Source organism: Schistocerca serialis, chromosome 2 (assembly GCF_023864345.2).
Source record: "Schistocerca serialis cubense isolate TAMUIC-IGC-003099 chromosome 2, iqSchSeri2.2, whole genome shotgun sequence".
Lineage (NCBI taxonomy): Eukaryota > Metazoa > Arthropoda > Insecta > Orthoptera > Acrididae > Schistocerca > Schistocerca serialis.
Window position 1 is genome coordinate 726202445 of NC_064639.1, and position 22858 is coordinate 726225302.

The 22858-nt window shown below is 39.9% G+C and overlaps 2 protein-coding genes across 6 annotated transcripts in view; both read right to left on the reverse strand.

Moving 5' to 3' along the window:
* LOC126457930 (juvenile hormone esterase-like) overlaps positions 1-16044 on the reverse strand; it is a 561537-nt gene extending 545493 nt beyond the window's left edge. The window contains exon 1 of the mRNA XM_050094640.1: positions 16031-16044. The gene's annotated coding sequence lies outside the window, so the exon portion shown is untranslated. The remainder of the gene's footprint in view (positions 1-16030) is intronic.
* Positions 1-16618, reverse strand: part of LOC126457928 (esterase FE4-like) — a 133054-nt gene extending 116436 nt beyond the window's left edge. For 2 of the 5 annotated variants that reach the window (XM_050094633.1, XM_050094634.1), the window contains exons 1-2: positions 16451-16616; positions 15853-15934 (exon numbers count right to left, since the gene is read on the reverse strand). In XM_050094633.1, coding sequence (XP_049950590.1) covers positions 15853-15934; positions 16451-16473 — 105 coding nt within the window. In that variant the 5' untranslated portion in view covers positions 16474-16616. Of the gene's footprint in view, positions 1-15852; positions 15935-16450 lie in introns of all 5 variants that reach the window. The other 3 variants (XM_050094637.1, XM_050094625.1, XR_007585557.1) reach the window with 2 other exon arrangements.
* Positions 16619-22858: the final 6240 nt, after the last annotated feature.

Here is a 22858-nt window from a genome sequence, read left to right on the forward strand (position 1 = left end):
TCTAGGAAAACAGAGTTCAGCGCCCCCTGTCAACTCTGACTTAACCAGCCACCCATTGCTGGTCAGCCCAGTATGGTTGCTGAGTTTGATAGCATCAGTATTGAGTAATAGGAAGATGAAACTTAACTTGCATCCTGCGAGTGGAAAGAGTGTCAAAGTAATTGCATATAGGAGGCACAGGAAGCAAGTTAAGTTATGTTTCTTTCCTTGTTAGAAATAAGGAGCCCTATTAATCTGAATGTGATACGTGCAGATCATTTTGGATTCTTGCCACCAGCCACGACAACTCTCCTCCTTCTTGGCTCTCACAGTAGCCGACCCAACAAACAGTATGCGTTCCCACAAACACGTTCCAGACAAGTGGGAGATGTAAAAGCGTATCTCGTCCTATCCATGGTTTTGGAGCCATCAGCGTATGACAGTAGCACCCAGATTCTACTGACCAACTCAGAGGAACAGATGCTGAAAGATCATAGGGGTGATAAACTATTTGCAGTATAAGGAGATTGGTCAGAGGCCTGGCGGAGAGCCTTGAGGTGCCGTACAACTGGTAATCTCACCTGTGGACATGTTAAGGGGGTTGCTGTCCCTCGTATGCAAAATCTATTTGATGTGTTGGATGATTAGGAAATTGTTGGATGGTGAATCCATAAGTAAGCAAGAGTTGATAACATGACAACTAGAGAGATAAAACCCCTGCTTCAACAAAGAGACCAAGTATAGACCTAGTCCGGAAGGCGTCATTGGCCAGTCTTACTCAATGGTGATGGGCTGGGTCCAATTACTTTTGAAGGTGAAGGAGCCACTGAGTCACAAACCTGGAAACCATAGTCCATGGCCCATTAAATATGAAGTACAGTAGCACAATCTGCACCGCAAGAGTTGCGAGTAAGGAAAGGAGAGTATTAAGTTTTTGCATGCTGTTAAGCTTTAGTTGATGAACATCATGTAGCTATGTCAGCTATTTGCCAAAGAAGTGCCAAAAATCAGGACTGTGCATGTGACATTCAGCCAAGGCTACAGATTGGGGTTATACCAAATGCAAAGGTCATTGACATATAATGTGGTGGTGACCATAGGCTTGACAGAGGGCACCAGCCACTGATGGTGATGAAGAAGAGTGTAACACTCAGTACAGATTCTTGTAGGAGTCCCTTCTGTTACTCCCATGGAAGTGAGCAATGTAGGTACCAGCTCTAATCCAAAACTACTGGTGTGTTAAAAACTGACGAATAAAAATTGGTGGGGAGCCTCAAAAGTCCTAGTCACGGAGGTTAAGGAAACTATGGTGCTGCTGAGTAGTGTCACATGTCTTGTGTAGGTGAAAAAAGACTGCAATGAAGTGTCAGCATTTAGAAAAAGTTGGCTGGATTGCTGTTCCAAACCTAATCAGATGGCTGGTTATGGATTGTCTCCCCCAGAAATCATGCTGATAGTGTTACAAAAGGTCCCGAGATTTGAAAATCCTGCATAATCATCAGGCTACTACCATTTCAAGCAGTTTGCACTGCACTTTGGTGAGGCTAATGGGTTTGTAGCTGTTGATAGATGTTGGCTTTTTCCTTTGTTTAAGAATTGGGACAATGATACTCTCTCACCACTGCGAATGGAAACAGCAGCCAAATATCATAGAAGAGCCGCCTGTAGACGGACTCTAAAGTCAGTTGTTGAATAATATGTTTATGGATCAAATGAGGCTTGGGCTGTATTGTGCAATGATTCAAGAGCCTGAATGTTCACAGTTTGTGAAAGGTTCATTACATGATTCAGGGTGTATAGTAAGAAACACACATTGGTAGAAATACTGTCATATAGGAGGAGATCTAGGACAGTTGCTGATCTGGCAGCCCATTAGGCTATGTAGCTTGTCCCACACCTGGGATGAAAAATCATTTATTCCCAAGAGACACAATGCTCCCAGCATTCCTTATTACTGCCTTTAGATAGTGAGTTTTTACACGGATCTGCTTAATAGCAACATGGGTAATCTATGAATAATGTGGTTTGAGACACTGCAAGGTCTTTCAGTGATGGTGAATAGCTGTTGCAATTTCTTTGATCTACCACAACTCTGGTCCATGGTTGGGGGAGCCTGTAGAAAGGGAGATAGCAGTTGCAGTGGGATGGGTGATCACCATCGGAGAAATCTTCCACAAACTCATTGATGCAGTCTGACAGAGAGGGGATGAAGGTGATGGCAGAGTAGCTCTTTGAAGAGTCCCAGATGGTTACTGATCTGTTGGGTGGTGACTAGGAAGTGACATGATCACTGGAAGGTGGTCACTGTCACAAGGATTATCATGTAGCAACCATTGTAGCAAAACCATGAGATTGGTGGAACAGATTGTAAGGTCGATAGCTGAAAAGGTGCCATGGGTGGCATTAAATGTGCAGGAGTATCATCATTGCGAAGACAGATCAATATCAGAAAGAAGATGATCAGTCAAAAGGCCTCTACCAAACTGTGTGGTACTTTCCCACAGAGATGTGGTGTGCATTTAAATTTCCAAGTAGGAGGAAAAAGGGTGGGGGGGCAAGGGGGAACTGTTGTTGGATTTAGGCAGTCTCCACAAAATAGCCAAGTTCCCTGCCTGGAGGTGAATAAGTGTTACAAAAGGTGATCATTGGTGTCATTCACACATACACTGCTGTTGCTTTGAAAGTGGTATGGAGGGAGACCCGCTCACTAATGACATCTACGCAAACCACTGTACAGGCCCCTGAATATGTTCTCTCACAGCTAGTAGAGTTCTGACAGAATGCACATTAATCTTGATGAGCTGGAGAAAGGTCATGAGTGAAATGTGTTTCTTGAAGAGCAAAACAGACTGCAGAACAAGGGGAAATGAGTTGTCATAGTTCTGGTAGATGCAGGATGAGGAACCATGGTGGCACTTGAAAAAGATAAGAAAGGTGACAAAACATTTCAAAAAGGTGATAGAAGATTTTAAAAAAGCTGATTAAAAGATGACAAATTATTTCAATAAACAGATATGGCACAAGCAAATTTTTTCATTTTTGATAATCCCTGATAAAACATTTTGGTTAAGATCTTAATAAATTTCTTTTCTATCATCCTGGAAGGTGTTTGATCATTTTTTCCCTCATACAAACTTATTAATATATACAGGTACCTTGGTAATTCAGTATAGGTAATTTGACATTGGTAATTGTAATTACAAACAAAATCTACATCACATCACTTCAATACTGGAAAAATTTCAACAAAATATTGTTGCCTTCCTGGTTTTCAGTAATCTTAGCAAAAAATAAAATAATCATAGTAGACTTTCTTTTCTCATGATTTTTCTGAATGGTTTCCCTCTCCCTTTCTATCCTCTTGTCTACTTCCATGATTTGTGGGCCCTCAAGCACGTCCTGAGCCAGTTTTGCTGCTTTTAAATCATTTTTGAGTATTTTCTTCAGTTTAGCTGAAGCTTCAGAGAGAAGCTCTTCTTGCCTTCTTAGATAGTTTGTGTTCTTTTTTCTCTTCTTTCAGAGCAGCTGTCTCATAGTCAATTGATTTTTTCATCTTATTAATCTTTTTAATTTCCTCTTCAAGATGCCTTTGGTTCTGCTGTTCTTTTTGCCTTTCTTATAATTCAAGTTTTTTTTCCTTTCTCATTCTTTCTTATAAACCTTACAATTTTGATGTGCTTGCTGTCCATACCTGTTGACCTGAGTGTCAATGGGCACAAAGCATACTAAACAATCAAAATACTGTTTAGAAATCTTTCACTCATTGCTGCCTGGTCCTCTCCTAATGAAATGGAAATCTGCTATGTACACATTTCCATGGAACGTCTGCAAGATGTGATGTGATGTTTTTGGGTAATCTTTAGACACCAAAATTTGTCATGTTCTTCCAGTTTTCTCAGCTCTTTGATTTTTTGCCCACTAACAACTAGCCTTTCAAGAGGGAGCAGATTATTCAATGAAAGAGTTCATTGTGAAGAATTTCAGAAATTTTCTCAGTTTTTCTCAAAGCACAATCCTTCAAAACATGAACCTGTAAGAAATTTGTGAATCAAAGGTTTTTGGCTTTAAAAACATTATGTGAACTGACTAAATAGTTCTGTAGAGGAAACCATGAAATGAAGTTCTGCTTTCATTGAAGGTTTTCCTCAAGCATTCAAAATAGCATTGCTGGTTTTGGACTAAACAGAAAATTCTGAAACAATCATAATTTCGCACCAATGGTGTGTTTGAGTGAAATGCGGTTGGCATCCCTGCACATACTTGTGTGTAACTAGTGGAAGTTTCACTGTCTGCTAGTTATTGTTCAGCACTTTCTTGAGTGGAACATTGTGTCATACTATTTGCAAATTTTGTGATGGCCGAGTTACAGGAGCAACTAGTCTGCATTAAATTTTTCATGAAACTCAAGAACACTATTACAGAGACACACCAAATGATTCAGGAAGCCTATGGTGATGAGTGCTTAAGTGGTACTCAATGTTACAAATGGTTCACATGATTTAAAAATGGCCAGACAGAAGTTAAAGATGACCCTCGTTCAGAACTCCCTTTGACATCTACCGACAACTCTCATGTTAGGAACATGAGATATTTCATGAGAAAATCATCACTGGTGATGAGATGTGGGTCTATGGTTATGATGTTGAGGTGGAAGGATGAAGATTCACAATGATAGATGAGATAAAAGAAAATTTGTAGATGGTGCTTCATACAATCCAGCAAGAGGCATATCAAGACTGCTTCCAGAAGTGGTAACAGCATTGGGAGCAGTGTATCAATTGCACAGGAGAATATTTTGAATGATGCCATGCACAATAAGTGAAAGGTAAAGTGTAGAAAAATTTTATGGAAAAATTTCCAGAATTTTTTGAACAGAACTTGAAATGCTTAAGAAAGTAATATAAAATATTATCCTGTTGTTGCAAAATCCTGTCAGCTGAAGGTCCTCAAGTAACCCACCTTGTGGTTGTATGCCTCAAAAACCAGTGATGTGGAATGTTAGACTGAATTCCTTGAATTTCTTCCCAATGGACAGGCCAATCACCAAAATAATAGTAAATACTGATCAAAAATTTGGATGCGTCTTCATGTGAACACTCTAGAGCCTTTACAAAGGTATTTTGCACTGTACGGATGTTGCAAGTTCCAATGCTTAGAAGCTCTCTGCTTTCGGTCTCTTGGACATCACTATCTAAAATCCTAAACACTCTTTTTACTGACATTACATGTGTCTGATCCCAGAATAAGGCTTTTATTTAGGGACAAGTTGGCTTCAGAAAGAGCTTCACATAATTTATGATGTAATGTTTCACCATCTGCTTTACTGATAAAGAAAGTTATTAGGTGACACATTGTGATGCAATACCCTCTCTGGTTAAAATATAATGGTTGTTTGTAATTCATTTTTTCATATTTAACATTGATAGTTTCAATTAAACTGAAAGTGTCATATGATGAACAAGCTCTTGTAACATATGTTCCAGGAAATATGGTTCAAGTGTATCAGGTATCATGTATCTCATTTTCTTAGACAAAAGTCAAAAATATTCAGGAACACTATCAGGGAACATAATCTTGAAAATATTTCAGATATCATTTGACAAACACACAGAGTAATTGGAAATCACTGATTTCATTGTGCAAATCAATTCAGTGGTGGTGGAACTATCCTTGGTGCATAACATCCCTATTGTTGGTGCATATACCAACTACCAAAAAGTTTGAGGATGATATGAGTATTCTAAACATAACTGATATGGTCCACATTTAATTTCAAAGTTACACTTACATTTTGTTGAAAGTGAGTTGTTAAAAACTGCCTGAAAACCTTTGGTCTCAAAAGTAACAGAACAAGAACACACACTACAAAATAGTTCACCTTCACCAACACCCCATTCCCCCTCTTTCACCCAAGAAGAAACTTTACTTCTCAAACTATTTTTTCAAGCCAGTCCTACGGAATTAGTACTTTCATCGCAAAAAGTTTATTTTCATAACTGAACAGAGTATCACAGCAGCAGTGTTGTTACAACAGCAAAATTAGATTCTGGAACAAAAACAGAAGCAGCTGTAATAGAGGAATATTTGACACTAATGACACATAAAATAAAGGAAAGGCAACCACTCACCATAGCTGACATACACACAGAGTAATTGGAAATTTTATTGCCCAGATCAGTTGGTGGTGGAACTATCTTTGGTACTTAACATCCCTATTGTTGGCACGTATACCAAATACCATAAAGTTTGTGCATGATCTGGATGTGTAGCACATAGAATCATGCAATGATAAACTGTGTTTATACTAGCTTTCAGGGTAGGAGTATATAGTCACCCAACCCCACAGACACCCAAACACACACACTTGTGGCTACAGCAAAAATGTCTCTTTGTGGTTGTATGTATGAGTGTGTGTACTTCTACTAGAGAAAGAGCAAGAGCTAAAAAGCTAATATAAGTACTGTTTCCTGTTGCATATTTCTACACACCACAGATCAGTCATCTGTAGGTGATTGGTTGTCTTTCCTTTATTTACCTATTATCCATCCTGGAGTTTTCATTGTTGTTTGACAATAATAACAGTTGCGCAAAATATAAACAAAATATTGCAATTACTGAAAAGGTAAAATCTATCTCAAATTTCAGAAGCCCCTCACTTTCATCACTGGAGTATTCCAAAAAGTAAGTGAGTGAACATGGATGTAGAAAACTTGGAAATAAAAGTAATCCTATTTTCTTCATGAAAACACAAAAAGGCTTAAAAACTTAAAATCTGACTAAAAGTGAGAAAGGGGCTGACTCCTCACCCTGCAGGTGGCTGTAATATCCATAGCAGGTGCACTGAATCATCACATTAAGGGTGTCCTGGTTAGGCATGAAGAGGCCAAAAGGATCACTGTCTGGTGGAACAACATCCACATCAACATCAGTCTGACGGTATGGAAGGATCTGGCACCTCTGGGGTAACCAGAATCAACTTCTCTTAGTATTTCTTCTTCTTCTCTTTCACTACTTTAGACAGTCAGAACTCTCGTGATGGCTTATCTGCTGTGGGCATAGGAACAGAAGAGAAGCAGGCAGTGCTTGGACCCACAGCCTATGTCTCCTTCAGTCACTTGTCTTTAGATTTGTGGGGAGAAGGATCACAAAAGACATTCCTGTCCCCAATAGATGCTGAAGGAGGATGCTGTTTCTCTGGTCAGGTGTGGAGATTCAAGGTCCAAGAAGATGATGTTGCAGGAATCACAAGAACAGAGGGCCTATCTCCCCCAATCGTGAAATTTACTTACACATCTACTGGAGGTCAACACTGAGGCAATGTGAGGCACTGCCTGCCAATAAGCTCTTTGTCTCAGTCTACTCCTCCCCCCCCCCCCCTCACTCTTTCTCCCCTCCTCCACACCTCACCTGACATGAACCCTATTCCACCCACTCCACCTGCTGAACTACAATCACAACATTGGGTTTCCAGTCAGCACTGGTATGACAGCTTCTTGATGACTAAATTTAGATTATGCTGTTCAGGAAATGGTCTCCTATGCTCTTAAATTTGCATTCTACCAGAGCTTTCCTATTATATTTAGGTAATTGTTCCCCATCTGTCTGACATTCATGCTGTGTGCATCTTTCCTTTATTGTCCAGATAGCCTGACCTAAGTAATTTTTCCCATACTGGCAGAGGATACAGTGCCCACATCCTTAGGGAGAAATAATCATCATAATAAAATAAGAGAAACCAGAGCTCACACAGAAAGATTTAAGTGTTTGTTTTTCCCATGAGCTGTTCAAGAGTGGAATGTTACAGAAATAGCTTGATGGTGGTTCAGTGAACCCTGTGTGAGGCACTTAATAGTGAACTACAGAGTAATCATTTAGATATGGATGTAGACTGTCATAGTGGATCTCCTATTTTGGAATTTGTGCTGTGAGTAGTTTAGTAGGTTGAATTTACAAAACGAAGATTCCATTTGGTATAGAATTCCTCTTTTGAGTAACTTGCTAAGTGTTGAAGTCAACGAAATTGCTCTGTAGTTCTTTGTCAGTATTTGCCCCCTTTTTATACAATGCCCATATCTCTGTGATTTTGAAAGATCAAGAAAAGTCCCCTGGCAAATTAACTTCTAATTAAATGTGCTATTGGTTCTATTAAGTTGTGTATCTAGAAGCAAGAGATATATTTGGTATGTCATGTACTTTGAGGCCCACCAGACAACAAAGCTGACATTGAAGTATTCATCTTCAATTTGAAGGGAGCTTCGCTTGCAGAGAAGGTCAACGTCTTTGTTTACTTCTGTGACATAAAGCCATGCTTCCTATGTGTAATGTGGTGCTCTAAATGCCAATGCTTCAGTCATACATCTTACTGATGTACGTACAGCCCCATCTGATGAGGCCGCAATCAGTCACTTCATGAAAATGCACCATGTCAGCTGCTACCAGTCTGTGTATGTTTGTACCCAGACAGGTTGCAGCTTACATGGATGCATTTTCATGAAGTGGCTGATTGCAGCCTCATCAGATGGGGTTGTATGTACATCAGGACGATGGACCGATGACGAACCTACAGACGGACCAAGAGAGGGAGGGAGCTGAAAGCAGAAAGAGGGGGTTGAGATGGGTAACTAGTGGCTCAGAGACAAACAGCTAGTTTGCTGGTTATGAATGCAGTAGGGAGGGGTGGCTGCTGTATAGGCTAGGCTTGTGATGCATTGGTGCCAGAGTCAGTGATGAGTGTCACACAATGAATGTGATGTGGACATGTGAACTGGGAGGGGTAATAGGACAGAGGAGGGGGAAACTGTTGAGTGGAGGGTATGGCAACACTGACGCCAGGAGAATCATGGGAGCAAAGAATGTGCTGCACGGTTTACTCCCATCTGTGTAGTTCAGAAAAGCAGGTGGTGGAGGGATGGATCCAGATGGCCCAGCTAGTCAAGCAGCCATGGAAATCTTGCATGTTGTTCTCAGCTGCAAGTTGTGCCCTATTCCCCCCCCCCCCCCCTCTCTGCACCCAGCACTTCATACTCCAATTTGGTCACAGGATCATCCTACCCCATCAGAGGCAGGGCCAGCTGTAAAAGCAGCTATGTCATATAGCAATTCTGCTGCAATCACCAGCTGTCCACCCGAAAGAATGACTACCACCAGACTGTGTCTAACAACAAAGTTACCCATTTAGTGGCACACCAACATGCAGCTGAGCACAACATACTCAATTTTAATGGCTGCTTCACAACCTGGGCCATCTGAATCCTTCCCTCCACCACTTGCTTTTCTGAACTATGCAAATTGGAGATATCCTTGCAACACGTCCTTCACTCCTATAACCTCTCTGGCCTCTGTCTCTGTTAACTCACTGACACCACACCCACCACCCAATGGTTTCCACTTACTCTGTACTGTCACCCCCTCCCAATTCACATCTTCACACCACTTTCAGTGTCCACCACTCCCCACCAGCTCCAGCACCTGTGCATCACATGCCTAGCTCATACATCTGTCACCTCCCCTCCCCCTTACATTTCTAGCCAGCAAGCTGGCTGCCTCCCTCCAAGTCTCTAGCTATCCACCTCAAACCCCTCTTCCTGCCTCAAGCTTCACCTCTAGCCACTCCACCCAACACATCCCCCAGCCCATCCAGTCCACTTGCCGAACTGCTGTCTGTCTAGCCGGCACTACCAGCACTTTGTAGGGGTCCAGACATGTGTGTACACTAGCTGATTGATTCCAAAGGCTATCAAGTATTCTTTCTCTTTTGCATGTGTCTGCTGACAACTCAACAATTCTGCTATTCAATGAATGGTATACTAAGTCAGCTGAGGCAGAGCACTGCATCTCCAATGGACTTACAACAAGTTGCAAGCAGGCCAACACATTCCAAAATTGTGTTCTGAAAGACTCTGTCAAGATCTGGCTACATGATGAGCTAGTAAAGAAAGACAGCATTTTGCAGCTATGTAAGGCTTTGGACCTAGCCTCCAGCATTCTCAAAGTACAATGACAATGCCTGGGAAGGTCCGCTCATGTCATACCAACTGGAGAGCTTTGATCACACTACGTAGACATGCTTCCTCTGTGACAGTGGCATCCTAAGCCCCACAATAGTGTCACATAAACTGAAGGCCACAACTCATGTCTTGGCAGCACACTTTCCCCTCCACCTTGCCAGTGGAGCCTCCAATGGATATTGTGGACCTGAGTTTGAAATCATGAGGGTGGGGTTATATAAGACAGTGTCCAGTGAAGACAAAACAATTATCAGGACCACCTGGAGATGGCAACAAGTCAGCTTTATATATTAATACATTATGAAACCTATAAATAAGCTGAGTAAAGACAGAACAAATGACTATTATGGTTTCAGCAATTGCACTCTAAAGTATGTAAGCCATGAAATTAGAATGCCCATACTCTACCTTGCAACTACAATTCCTGAGAATAACATTTTTGTGGAACAACTTAAAACAGGATAACATTTTCTGGAACAACTTAAAACAACAGTTACACATCCAGTTTATAAAATGACTGATAAGAGATATACCAGTCAACTACAGGCACATATCAATTGTCTCAATTGTGTAAAAAATACTAGAGAAATTTTTGTATAAACACATTACAGTCTTAAAAAAATGTTACTAAACAAACACCAGTATTGATTTAGAAAAAAGGAGGTCTCTCTCTCTCTCTCTCTCTCTCTCTCTCTCTCTCTCTCTCTCTCTCTATCTCGCTCTCCCTCTGTGTGTGTGTGTGTGTGTGTGTGTGTGTGTGTGTGTGTGTGTGTTTACTAAAATAAAGTAAGTGATGAGAAACTAGAAAGGAATGTGATAATGTGATGTAGGCTTACTTGATTATAAATGTACATGTACATGTTATAAGAGTTGAGGACGAAGCGACCGAGAAAGGGTTGTAGCCTATTCCAAATCTTATTCAATCAGCACAGCAAGAAAGGTATAAAGGAAATCAAGGCAAAATTTGTAAACAAATTCAAGTACAGGTAGAGGAAATAAAAAATGTTTAGTTTTGCCAATAACATTGTACTTTTGTCAGAGACAGCAAATAACTGGACAAGCAGTTAAATTGCATGAACATTATCTCCAAAGGCGATTGTAAGATGAACATCAAGAAAGCTGAATATAGTCAAATTAAATCAGATGATGCTGAGGAAGTTAGATTAGGAAAGGAGACACTAAAAGTAGTACACGAGTTTTGCTATTTGGTCAGTAAATTAACTGTTGATGGTCAAAGTTGAGTGGGTATAAAATACAGGCAGGTCATTCAAAGAAAAATGCGTCTGAAAAGGAGAAATTTTTTTGATGTCTAAAATTCTTAACAGTCATTTACAAAAGTAATAAAAAGACATTACAATTTTGTACATTGCTGTTAAGAATTTACCCTGATAATGTCAACCACTAGGTTGGTCAAGCTTTTGAGTATGATGAGAGAGTGCATAATGTCCCTTTGTAAAGGGTTAATGTCTTTATATTTAACTGATATTTTTGGAAATGTAGAAAGGCTGTTTCTGATATTCATTTTTCTCTGTTTGTTTTTAAGAAATTGCTTTGTGCTTTTACAGTAGGTACATTCCTATAAAAATGTTTATCTTGTACTTTACATCAGAGGGTGTAACTTTATTGCATTTTTTGATTATGCATTTACTGCATTTTTAAAGTTTTGTTATGATCGCTAATGGTAAAAATCATCATGTGATTTTAAAGGTTATTTCTTCATGTAAGCTTTGGTTTTTCTGTTGATGGTATTTGTTGTATTTGATGTTGGCATTTTGTATGCTTTGGAATACAGAGGGTTCTTTGATGCTTGTTTTTGCAATACTGAGTACTGAACTTAGCTATTTGGCTGTGTAAGCTACAATCTCACTGTATGTCAGATTGGAAACAGCTAAGGTTAACTTTGAAAGAGGAGGAGGGGTTAGACCTAGGCAAGAATAAAGAGAATACAGCAAGTAAGTTCTAATGGAAGTAGATTGCAGTAGTTATTTATTTTGCTTTGGTCCTGTGACAGCTTGTACAGAAATAGGATAAATCAATAAAAAAATACAGGGGAATAAACATTTCACATATACAGAAAAATCACTACAGAATGAGATTTTCACCCTACAGTGGAGTGTCCATTGATATGAAGCTTCCTGACAAATTAAAACTGTGTGACAGACTAAGATACGAACCAGGGGCCTTAGCTGCAAGGATGGGTTGCGAGTTGTGCTTCACGAATTCAGTTAGTAAAGTACTTGCCCCTTAAAGGCAAAGGGCCTGAGTTTGAGTCTCAGTCTGGTACACAGTTTTAATCTGCCAGGAAGTGTCATTATTAATATGGTTTACCACCAGTGATTGCTGTAGACATGTTCCACCATAAATATAAATGACCTATGTTAATGCAATTTATTATACATATAATTAATACAGTTCATCATACATGATTGCTACAATATATCTGGTAATTTTACATTACAAAACTCCACTTAATTTGGTGAGGAATTCATTAACAACATGGAAACTGTAGTACATCTCAAATGATTTCATTTTTTAATGGATTTTCTTTCTTTCTTTAATGGATTTTATTTTTTTCTTTGATGTTGTCAGGATGGTGATTGTACAATTGTGTTCCATTGTGAAGAACACTTTTCTGATAGACTGACATTCTGACATGGGAGATGTGAAATTTATGCAGTTCTTCATTTTACGATTTTACTGATATACATGGGAGGTTGCTAAATATTCTCTTGTGAAAACTATTGTTTTATATGCACTGACAGGAAAAAAACAATCTCAAAATTAGAAGAAATTGTGCGACATACTCAAAAGTTCATAGGTGTGTTTCTACATGTGAAAGGTGATGTCTACTCAAACATCACGCTGCAGCCGCATACACTGCAGAACCGCTATGAGGATGCAAATCAGGTTTTCTTTAAATACATGCTGTAAAGACAGTGAACATTAGTTACCTTTAAGATTGATGTTAGTCAAGAATGCTTTTAATACGACAAAGATACATTATCAGTACTGCACTGAGTTTGAACAAGGACAATAATAGGGTTACGGGAATCTGGATAGTCCTTTTGCAATATTGCAGAAAGACTTGGCAGGAATGTAGCCACTGTACCCTGGCAGTGGTGGTTACTAGAATGTATGGTTGCAAGAAGACTGGGTTCCATAGGATCCAGTGGCACTACTGAGCAATGAACTGTTATGAATCCGTTACTTCGAGGACAGCTCCGAGGCAGACGCCCTGTAGCATGCATTCCACTGGCTCCAAATCACCGCCATCTGGGACTTCAGTGGTGCCAAGCAAGAGCTCATTGGAGGGCAGGGTGGAGGTCTGTTGTGTTTTCTGATGCAAGTTGGTTCTACCGCACTGCCAGTGATGGCTATCTGTTAGTTAGGAGGACTGTTAAGGGCCTGTATGTTAGTCACTTAAATATTTTATCAAGATAAATGTATGGCTAAACCCACTGAACCTACATCTGAAATTATGGTTTGGGGTGCAATTTCGTATCACCACCATTATCCCACACACCCTTAGTGTAAAATTGTACATCAGTGTGGTGATTCAGCCTGTTGTGGTGCCATTCAAGAACAGCATTCCAGGGAGTGTTTTCCAACAGGATAACACTCAAATACCACTGTTGTAACCCAACATGCTCTGCAGAGTGTCAACATATTGCCTTGGCCTGCTTGATCAGAAGAACTGTCTTCAATTGATCACATATGGGACACCATCAAATAACAAATCCAGTGTCTCCCACAAACAGCATTAACAGCCCCTGCACTGATTGATCAAGTGCAACAGGAATGGGGCTCCATCCCACAAACTGACACCCGGCACCTGTACAACACAACGCATGCACATTTGCAGGCTTGCTTTCAAAATTCTGGCAGTTACACTGGTTATTAATGTACCTGCATTTCACATTAGCAGTGGCTTATCTTTCACTTACATTAACCTGTGATCTTGCAATGTTAGTCACTTAAATATTTTATCTAGATGAGTGTATTCCCAAAATTTAATTATCCTACATTAATTTCTTTTTTTTTTTGGTATTGTGAATTTTTTTCCTGCCATAGTATATAGAAACATGGAAAGAGTATGGAAAAGAAGAGGAATGAGTCTTGTCTCTCGACGCTGCATATGTTTTCAATAATTCTTTTATGGGTTTTGATTACAGTTCGACTACAGGATGTATTTTCCCAAAACATTATTTTATATGTGATTACCAACTGTAAACGTGCATGATGTGTCTGTACTACTGTTTCTCTATGACAACTTGCTTCCAGTATCCATGGAAAGTAACAGAGTAATGATAGTTTAGCTGTAAGAAGTTGAATAGGCGTGCTCAATTTTAGATCACCCTGCAGATATATTCCTGGGAATTTCACATCAACCAGTTTTAAACTTTTATTTGTTTCCAATGTGTGATCATTTTGTTGCTTGTGATGGAATATATTAAAGATCATGATACTATTTTTCAGTGATTATTATAAGTTTTATTTTTTTATTTATTTTGAAACCAGTGTTAGCTTCAACAATGATGTGTCTCCTAACAACTGAAGGATTTTTCAGTCCAATCCTGTAACCAAACTGTTGGTGTCACTTGCGAATAAAATTTTTGATTTGGCATAAGCAATGTTACTCAAATTGTCTATAAACAGCAGAAACAGGACTGGACCTGATGTTTACCTTCATGATTATATTTTTTTCTGAGGAGTATGTTGTTGTTCTTGAAATGTTTCAAGTAGTTATATGTTGTTTAAGACCAACTTTTGTTACCAGTTAGTAAGATGTGATCTAATCCATTCATTTGGAATACCTCTAATTCCCCTTATTGTCAATTTATTCAGTAGAATAGCATGATCTATAATGTCAAACGCTTGGGAAGGTCCAAAAACTATTACCTTTTCATTTATTGCTTTTACAAGAGCATGCACATATTTGTAGATTGCTGTGGTTGTAGATCTAGCTTGCCTAAGTCATGCTGATGTTTCTGACAGCAGTGAGCTTCTGTTTATAAACTATAATACTGGTAGGAGCTTCAGAAAGATCTTTGAGTTGAGTAACCACTAAGCTGTGCGCCAGACCCATAATTGTTAATATTGCCTGTGGCTCCCTTTTAGTAAAAGAGACAGATGGGGAGGCGGGGGAGGTGTGTGTGTTAAGCGTCACAACCTATAGATGATTTGGAAAGTTACTTGTGAGATCGGAGTAATTGATAATATGCTTCAGACGTGCTACAATATAATGTCCTGTCTGATTTCTAATACTGTCTGTAACATCAAAATCACATGAGCGTTTCTTTAACAAGCTCGTTCCTGTTTGAGAAATGTACACCCTCTAGACGTTTCGTAGTTTTCAATGCAGTGCATATTAAGATTTTGAAACTTATTTTGGATAAGATCATTTGCTATTTTGCAAAAGCATTCATTAAAATTATACGCCACTGAGGTGCTAACAGATAATTGCCTATTTTCGAATTTTATTAATACTTTTAGCTAATATCTTTGTACCTGTTTAAGATCTAATGATTTTTCCGCATGGGTAACGTCTTCTTTTTTGATTTGCACATTCATTCATCATTGCCACCCCTTTGTAATCTGTAATAACTTTGTAATAGGTTTTATAGTACCGTACGCTTATGTAATTTTGCGTCTCTAATGACAGAAAATTGCGTATTTTCTATTACATCATATTCAGAGATGAATAAGCATGCAGGTAGATTGGCGTGGAGAAGAAGGGCGTCAAACCAGTAAATACAAAAATTTCAATGGCAATGCCAACTGCATAGAAAACACGACGAAAAACGAATACAGATCATATTACAAGAAGATTCTGTACTAGTATTGTTAAGAATTGTTAAGCGCTTACCTTCTTATGTGTTGTAAGAGCCAAAAAGCAGCAACGCGAAAAAGATGAAAGGCTGGTTTCACTTACTCTTGCATAAGTTCTCCTGCAACATTTATTATTATATTAATAAATACGTTATTTGGTAAACTAATAATCTAATGCTAATAACATGTGTTATCACTGTGGTCACGGCAATTACCGAACTGGGATACACTGTCAATGCAGTAAGGTAGCACTGACTCGGACAGCTCACTGCTTTCGACTCCTTTTCAAAATCATTTATACAGAAACATTGCAAGCGCCACACCGAAAGTATAAAGATATTAGTATTTAAGCTAACATTGATTTAAGTATCCCAGGTCTTTAGCCGCCAAATTTTAAACGCGCTGTCATGTCGTCAGACGAATTTTTGATTACCGGTATTTATTTGAGTACATGACACAAGTTCGCAACCAAAATCTTCCTGATAATGACTATTTAATTCTGTACGTTTCAATATTAAAATCAATACGCTACATTTACTTAATTTCGTACTACTCATGCCCAAACTACCTGCTGCTTAGAGAGCTGATAGCCTGAGCGTTACGAAAATTTGTTTCTACTTACAACTTAAACTTACATGATGTGTTTAAGACGTGTCATTTCGTATGTGTGTGGTGCGCCGGACGTTATGTTGATAAAGTCTGTAGATTTCACACCTCTTGGCGCGTTACCGCGAACATCTTCTACCGGAAAACAAGCATGCGAAATACACTACACACACCAGTTCCCAATACAGACAAGAAAGTGTACTATGTGGGTCACAAAGTTCCCAACCAGTTTCGCTACATTTAAGATTCTTGCCAAGGTTGGCCGCTTGCGTAATTCTGCTGCAAGGACTGCGCGATTTCAATCGATCTCAATGAAAATTGCGAATTTTCAAAATACCGGTACTTTACCAGGGAACTGATCGTGATCATTTATTGGTTCATTCTGAACCATTACACACTTACTTTGTATATTTTGTAGGATAAAGTTCTGTTAACTGAGCCACCTTTCACTTTTTATATTAATATACTTCGTGAAAGGCAAATGAACACCTCATTTTACTGAGTATTCAGCACTGAATGTTCGAAAAACTGTTAAAGGCATAATCTAATTTTTAATGACAGCACATGGTTTCCAGTGGCCCACATACCAGCATGTAGCAGGTCAATGATTGAAGCCATGGAATGAGATTAACAGACTAGTTAATTCAGAAACTTTATATGTCAAAGAAGCCTTTACTGCCCTCTATATGATACAGCATACAGACACACAAATAACAAATAGCAGCATCAAAACTGTGTACAAAAAATTAATAAATAGCTAATACAATCCGAAAAAATTCAGATCACAGTGAAATAGACAATGTATTTGCTTGTCAAACTGATCTTAATTGAAACGATTTAGGTCATTATAATACAGTATGCGTCCCTGGTACAAAACTCCTTTCATCTGTTGGCATAAACTTCATTCCTCCATTTAAGTGTCCATAAAACGACACTTGGGCACCATCATTTAGGAATTGAAAAACATTAGCAACATAATGTTTTACAATTTTCTTCATAAACCTTTTTAACTACAGAATTCCCTGTAGAAAAGAACGTCTGATGGGCGGAGGTGACGTGTCTTTGTGCGTCAGAGTACTCAAAAAGGCTGCCATTAACATGGGTAAATTAGAGATCGCAAGGGGACTCTTCAGGGTTCAATTGTTGAATTAAACGATGCACCTGTGGACCGACAGTCGCTAAAAAAAGCCCGACTTCGATTTTTGTCGTGGATCCCATGTGTCAGTAAATGTTGTTCCAACCATTCTACATATTTTGACCATGGTTCGATGGACCTATTAAAAGCCGGAAACATTGGTGGAGCCACGTGCAGAGTGTTCAATTTACCTGTGATGGAATCAACTCTATGAGCTACCTCTTGAAACGCTGGGGAGTGAGGGTGATGTTCTGACCTTGGGGGCACTGCCTGAATCTGCTGCAGAGTTTCAAAAATGAAAATCTCATCCCAGTCACCAATAACTGTAGTGTCCTGCAGTCAGCAGGAAAGAACTAACGATCAAGTTTGAACACATTTTTTTTTTTTTTTGGTCATCAGTCTACTGACTGGTTTGATGCGGCCCGCCACGAATACCTTTCCTGTGCTAACCTCTTCATCTCAGAATAGCACTTGCATCCTACGTCCTCAATTATTTGCTTGACGTATTCCAATCTCTGTCTTCCTCTACAGTTTTTGCCCTCTACAGCTCCCTCTAGTACCATGGAAGTCATTCCCTCATGTCTTAGCAGATGTCCTTTCCTCTCCGATTCTGCGTAGAACCTCCTCATTCCTTACGTTATCAGCCCACCTAATTTTCAACATTTGTCTATAGCACCACATCTCAAATGCTTCGATTCTCTTCTGTTCCGTTTTTCCCACAGTCCATGTTTCACTACCATACAATGCTGTACTCCAGACGTACATCCTCAGAAATTTCTTCCTCGAATTAAGGCCGGTATTTGATGTTAGTAGACTTCTCTTGGCCAGAAATGCCTTTTTTGCCATAGCGAGTCTGCTTTTAATGTCCTCCTTGCTCCGTCCGTCATTGGTTATTTTACTGCCTAGGTAGCAGAATTCCTTAACTTCATTGACTTCGTGACCATCAATCCTGATGTTAAGTTTCTCACTGTTCTCATTTCTACTACTTCTCATTACCTTCGTCTTTCTCCGATTTACTCTCAAACCATACTGTGTACTCATTAGAAGTTCTACAGATCGACCACGGCAACTTAGCCCGGAAGAGTTTACTGATAAAGACGCCGGCCGTGAAAGTCTACATGGAATGACTCATTAGACTGTTCATTCCGTTCAGCAGATCATTTAACTCTTCTTCACTTTTACTCAGGATAGCAATGTCATCAGCGAATCGTATCATTGATATCCTGTCACATTGTATTTTAATTCCACTCCTGAACCTTTCTTTTATTTCCATCATTGCTTCCTCGACGTACAGTTTGGAGAGTAGGGGCGAAAGGCTACAGCCTTGACTTACACCCTTCTAAATACGAGCACTTCGTTCTTGATCGTCCACTCTTATTATTCCCTCTTGGTTGTTGTACATATTGTATATGACCCGTCTCTCCCTATAGCTTACCCCTACTTTTTTCAGAATCTCGAACAGCTTGCACCATTTTATATTGTCGAAAGCTTTTTCCAGGTCGACAAATCCTATGAAAGTGTCTTGATTTTTCTTTAGCCTAGCTTCCATTATTAGTCGTAACGTCAGAATTGCCTCTCTCGTCCCTTTACTTTTCCTATAGCCAAACTGATCGTCACCTAGCGCATTCTCAATTTTCTTTTCCATTCTTCTGTATATTATTCTTGTAAGCAGCTTCGATGCATGAGCTGTTAAGCTGATTGTGCGATAATTCTCGCACTTGTCAGCTCTTACCGTCTTCGGAATTGTGTGGATGATGCTTTTCCGAAAGTCAGATGGTATATCGCCAGACTCATATATTCTGCACACCAACGTGAATAGTCGTTTTGTTGCCACTTCCCCCAATGATTTTAGAAATTCTGATGGAATGTTATCTATCCCTTCTGCCTTATTTGACCGTAAGTCCTCCAAAGCTCTTTTAAATTCCGATTCTAATACTGGATCCCCTATCTCTTCTAAATCGTCTCCTGTTTCTTCTTCCATCACATCAGACAAATCTTCACCCTCATAGAGGCTTTCAATGTATTCTTTCCACCTATCTGCTCTCTCCTCTGCATTTAACAGTGGAATTACCGTTGCACTCTTAATGTTACCACCGTTGCTTTTAATGTCACCAAAGGTTGTTTTGAATTTCCTGTATGCTGAGTCTGTCCTTCCGACAATCATATCTTTTTCGATGTCTTCACATTTTTCCTGCAGCCATTTCGTCTTAGCTTCCCTGCACTTCCTATTTATTTCATTCCTCAGCGACTTGTATTTCTGTATTCCTGATTTTCCCGGAACATGTTTGTACTTCCTCCTTTCATCAATCAACTGAAGTATTTCTTCTGTTACCCATGGTTTCTTCGCAGCTACCTTCTTTGTACCTACGTTTTCCTTCCTAACTTTTGTGATGGCCCTTTTTAGAGATGTCCATTCCTCTTCAACTGTACTGCCTACTGCGCTATTCCTTATTGCTGTATCTATAGCGTTAGAGAACTTCAAACGTATCTCGTCATTCTTTAGTACTTCCGTATCCCACTTCTTTGCGTATTGATTCTTCCTGACTAATGTCTTGAACTTCAGCCTACTCCTCATCACTACTATATTGTGATCTGAGTCTATATCTGCTCCTGGGTACGCCTTACAATCCAGTATCTGATTTCGGAATCTCTGTCTGACCATGATGTAATCTAATTGAAATCTTCCCGTATCTCCCGGCCTTTTCCAAGTATACCTCCTCCTCTTGTGATTCTTGAACAGGATTTTCGCTATTACTAGCTGAAACTTGTTACAGAACTCAATTAGTCTTTCTCCTCTTTCATTCCTTGTCCCAAGCCCATATTCTCCTGTAACCTTTTCTTCTACTCCTTCCCCTACAACTGCATTCCAGTCGCCCATGACCATTAGATTTTCGTTCCCCTTTACATACTGCATTACCCTTTCAATATCCTCATACACTTTCTCTATCTGTTCATCTTCTGCTTGCGACGTCGGCATGTATACCTGAACTATCGTTGTCGGTGTTGGTCTGCTATCGATTCTGATTAGAACAATCCGTTCACTGAACTGTTCACAGTAACACACCCTCTGCCCTACCTTCCTATTTATAACGAATCCTACACCTGTTATACCATTTTCTGCTGCAGTTGATATTACCTGATACTCATCTGACCAGAAATCCTTGTCTTCCTTCCACTTCACTTCACTGTCCCCTACTATATCTAGATTGAGCCTTTGCATTTCCCTTTTCAGATTTTCTAGTTTCCCTACCACGTTCAAGCTTCTGACATTCCACGCCCCGACTCGTAGAACGTTATCCTTTCATAGATTATTCAATCTTTTTCTCATGGTTACCTCCCCCTTGGCAGTCCCCTCCTGGAGATCTGAATGGGGGACTATTCCGGAATCTTTTGCCAATGGAGAGATCATCATGAGACTTTTTCAATTACAGGCCACATGTCCTGTGGATACACGTTACGTGTCTTTAATGCAGTGGTTTCCATTGCGTTCTGCATCATCATGTCGTTGATCATTGCTGATTCTTCCGCATTTACGGGCATTTTCCCACCCCTAGGGTAAGAGAGTGCCCTGAACCTCTATCCGCTCCTCCGCCCTCTTTGACAAGGGCGTTGGCAGAATGAGGTTGACTTCTTATGCTGGGAAGTCTTCGGCCGCCAATGCTGATTATTTATCAAAATTTAGGCAGTGGCAGGGATCGAACCCGGGACCGAAGACGTTTTGATTATGAATTAAAGACGCTACCCCTAGACACACTTTATAGTAACTAAAACACGTTCTTGGCGTGCACTAATTTCCAAATGCAAGAATAACAAGAAGCACAACAATTCTTATGGTGGCAAAAACCAGATAAGAGTACAAGACAATGAAAAGAAAATAATAACCAAAATACTACTCGACAAAATTACAAAGATGAATGCTATGGCGAGTGTCTGCTATGCTAGAGCCAGTGTAGCTGTAGGTACACACTGCCGGTCTGACTCTGTTGGCGTGCTTATAATGCCGATTCGGCAGAGTGCTACGTGTATTCACACTAGTTGTAATTGGTGGATCTCTGTCACATGGGTTTTTACGAAGTAGTTCTGTGTTTATGCGGAAAGTCTGTTGTTGTTTACACTCACTGGCGATGGTTCGATCTGAACTCTTGAAGGGAGGTCGGCAACCCACCTTGCTAGTCTGTTGTGCAGGTCCTCTAACTGATAAGGGGCTGCTACAACAAGAAGGAATAACAATAAGGGTGTTCTGGATGGTAATAAGTATCTGTTGAACTCGAAAAGCAATCCAGAACCAGCGGAAGGCATCTCACCCCCCCCCCCCCCCAAAAAGGAATGCAGAGGTGGAATGTACTACAGTGAGTATAACAGATGAAAAAGGTATAAGCTTCTGTTTGACACAGGGGTACATGTGTTGCTGGCTTTGAGAGATTTAGGGGATAGGATGCAATGGGACTCATCACATTATAACTTGTATGAGGTGGGGGATAACGATATATGGCCACCTGGGTCGGTAATGGTAGATTTTCAAGTGGAATCAGCCAAGTTTAGGCAGTGTGCAGAAGTAAGGGAGAGCTAGGGGTAGACTTTCTGCATCAGCATCACGCCATGATTGGCTTTTGAAAAGGTTTATGGGAGCTTAGCAGGAAGACATTCCAGTTAGGGGAAGCTGTTGTCAATGTTGATCTGTTGCCAAGATTGTCTCTTATAGTAGGAAATCCAGTTAACTTTGAGTGGTGACATTAAGGCTTAATTCATATGATTCTGTGTGGAGTGGCACCATGAAGTCGCTCTGGGTGAGTGTGTGTCTTCCCAGTCAGTATGTTGTGTATAGTGTAGTGTATAGGGTAGTAATGTATTAAATGCAGTGTGTTGTTTAGTGAGATGAGGTGTTGTATACACACATGAAAAAGACGGAGGCAGGGTAATACCTGTCAATGTGTATAATTTTGGTGCCAAGGAGATTAAGTAGTTAAAGAGAACATTAGTGTCACATTATAAATTCTTAAACAGGAAGATGGCCACACAGAATGTGTGAACTATGAGAAAGCACAGGATGCCACTTCATTTTTGCCACGTGCTGTTCGGGAGTGGAATGGTAAAGAGATAGTATGATTATGGTTCAATGAACCCTCTGCCAAGCACTTAAATGTGAATTGCAGAGTAGTCATGTAGATGTAGACTGCATTGCATGAAAACGTTAAGCATTTTTGGGGAACAGAGAGGGCAGAGATGGAAGAACTGTTGTTACTGGTTCAAGATGTTATTTCCATTGGGACCATTGCCTGCAGCATCCTTGATTTCATTGGAA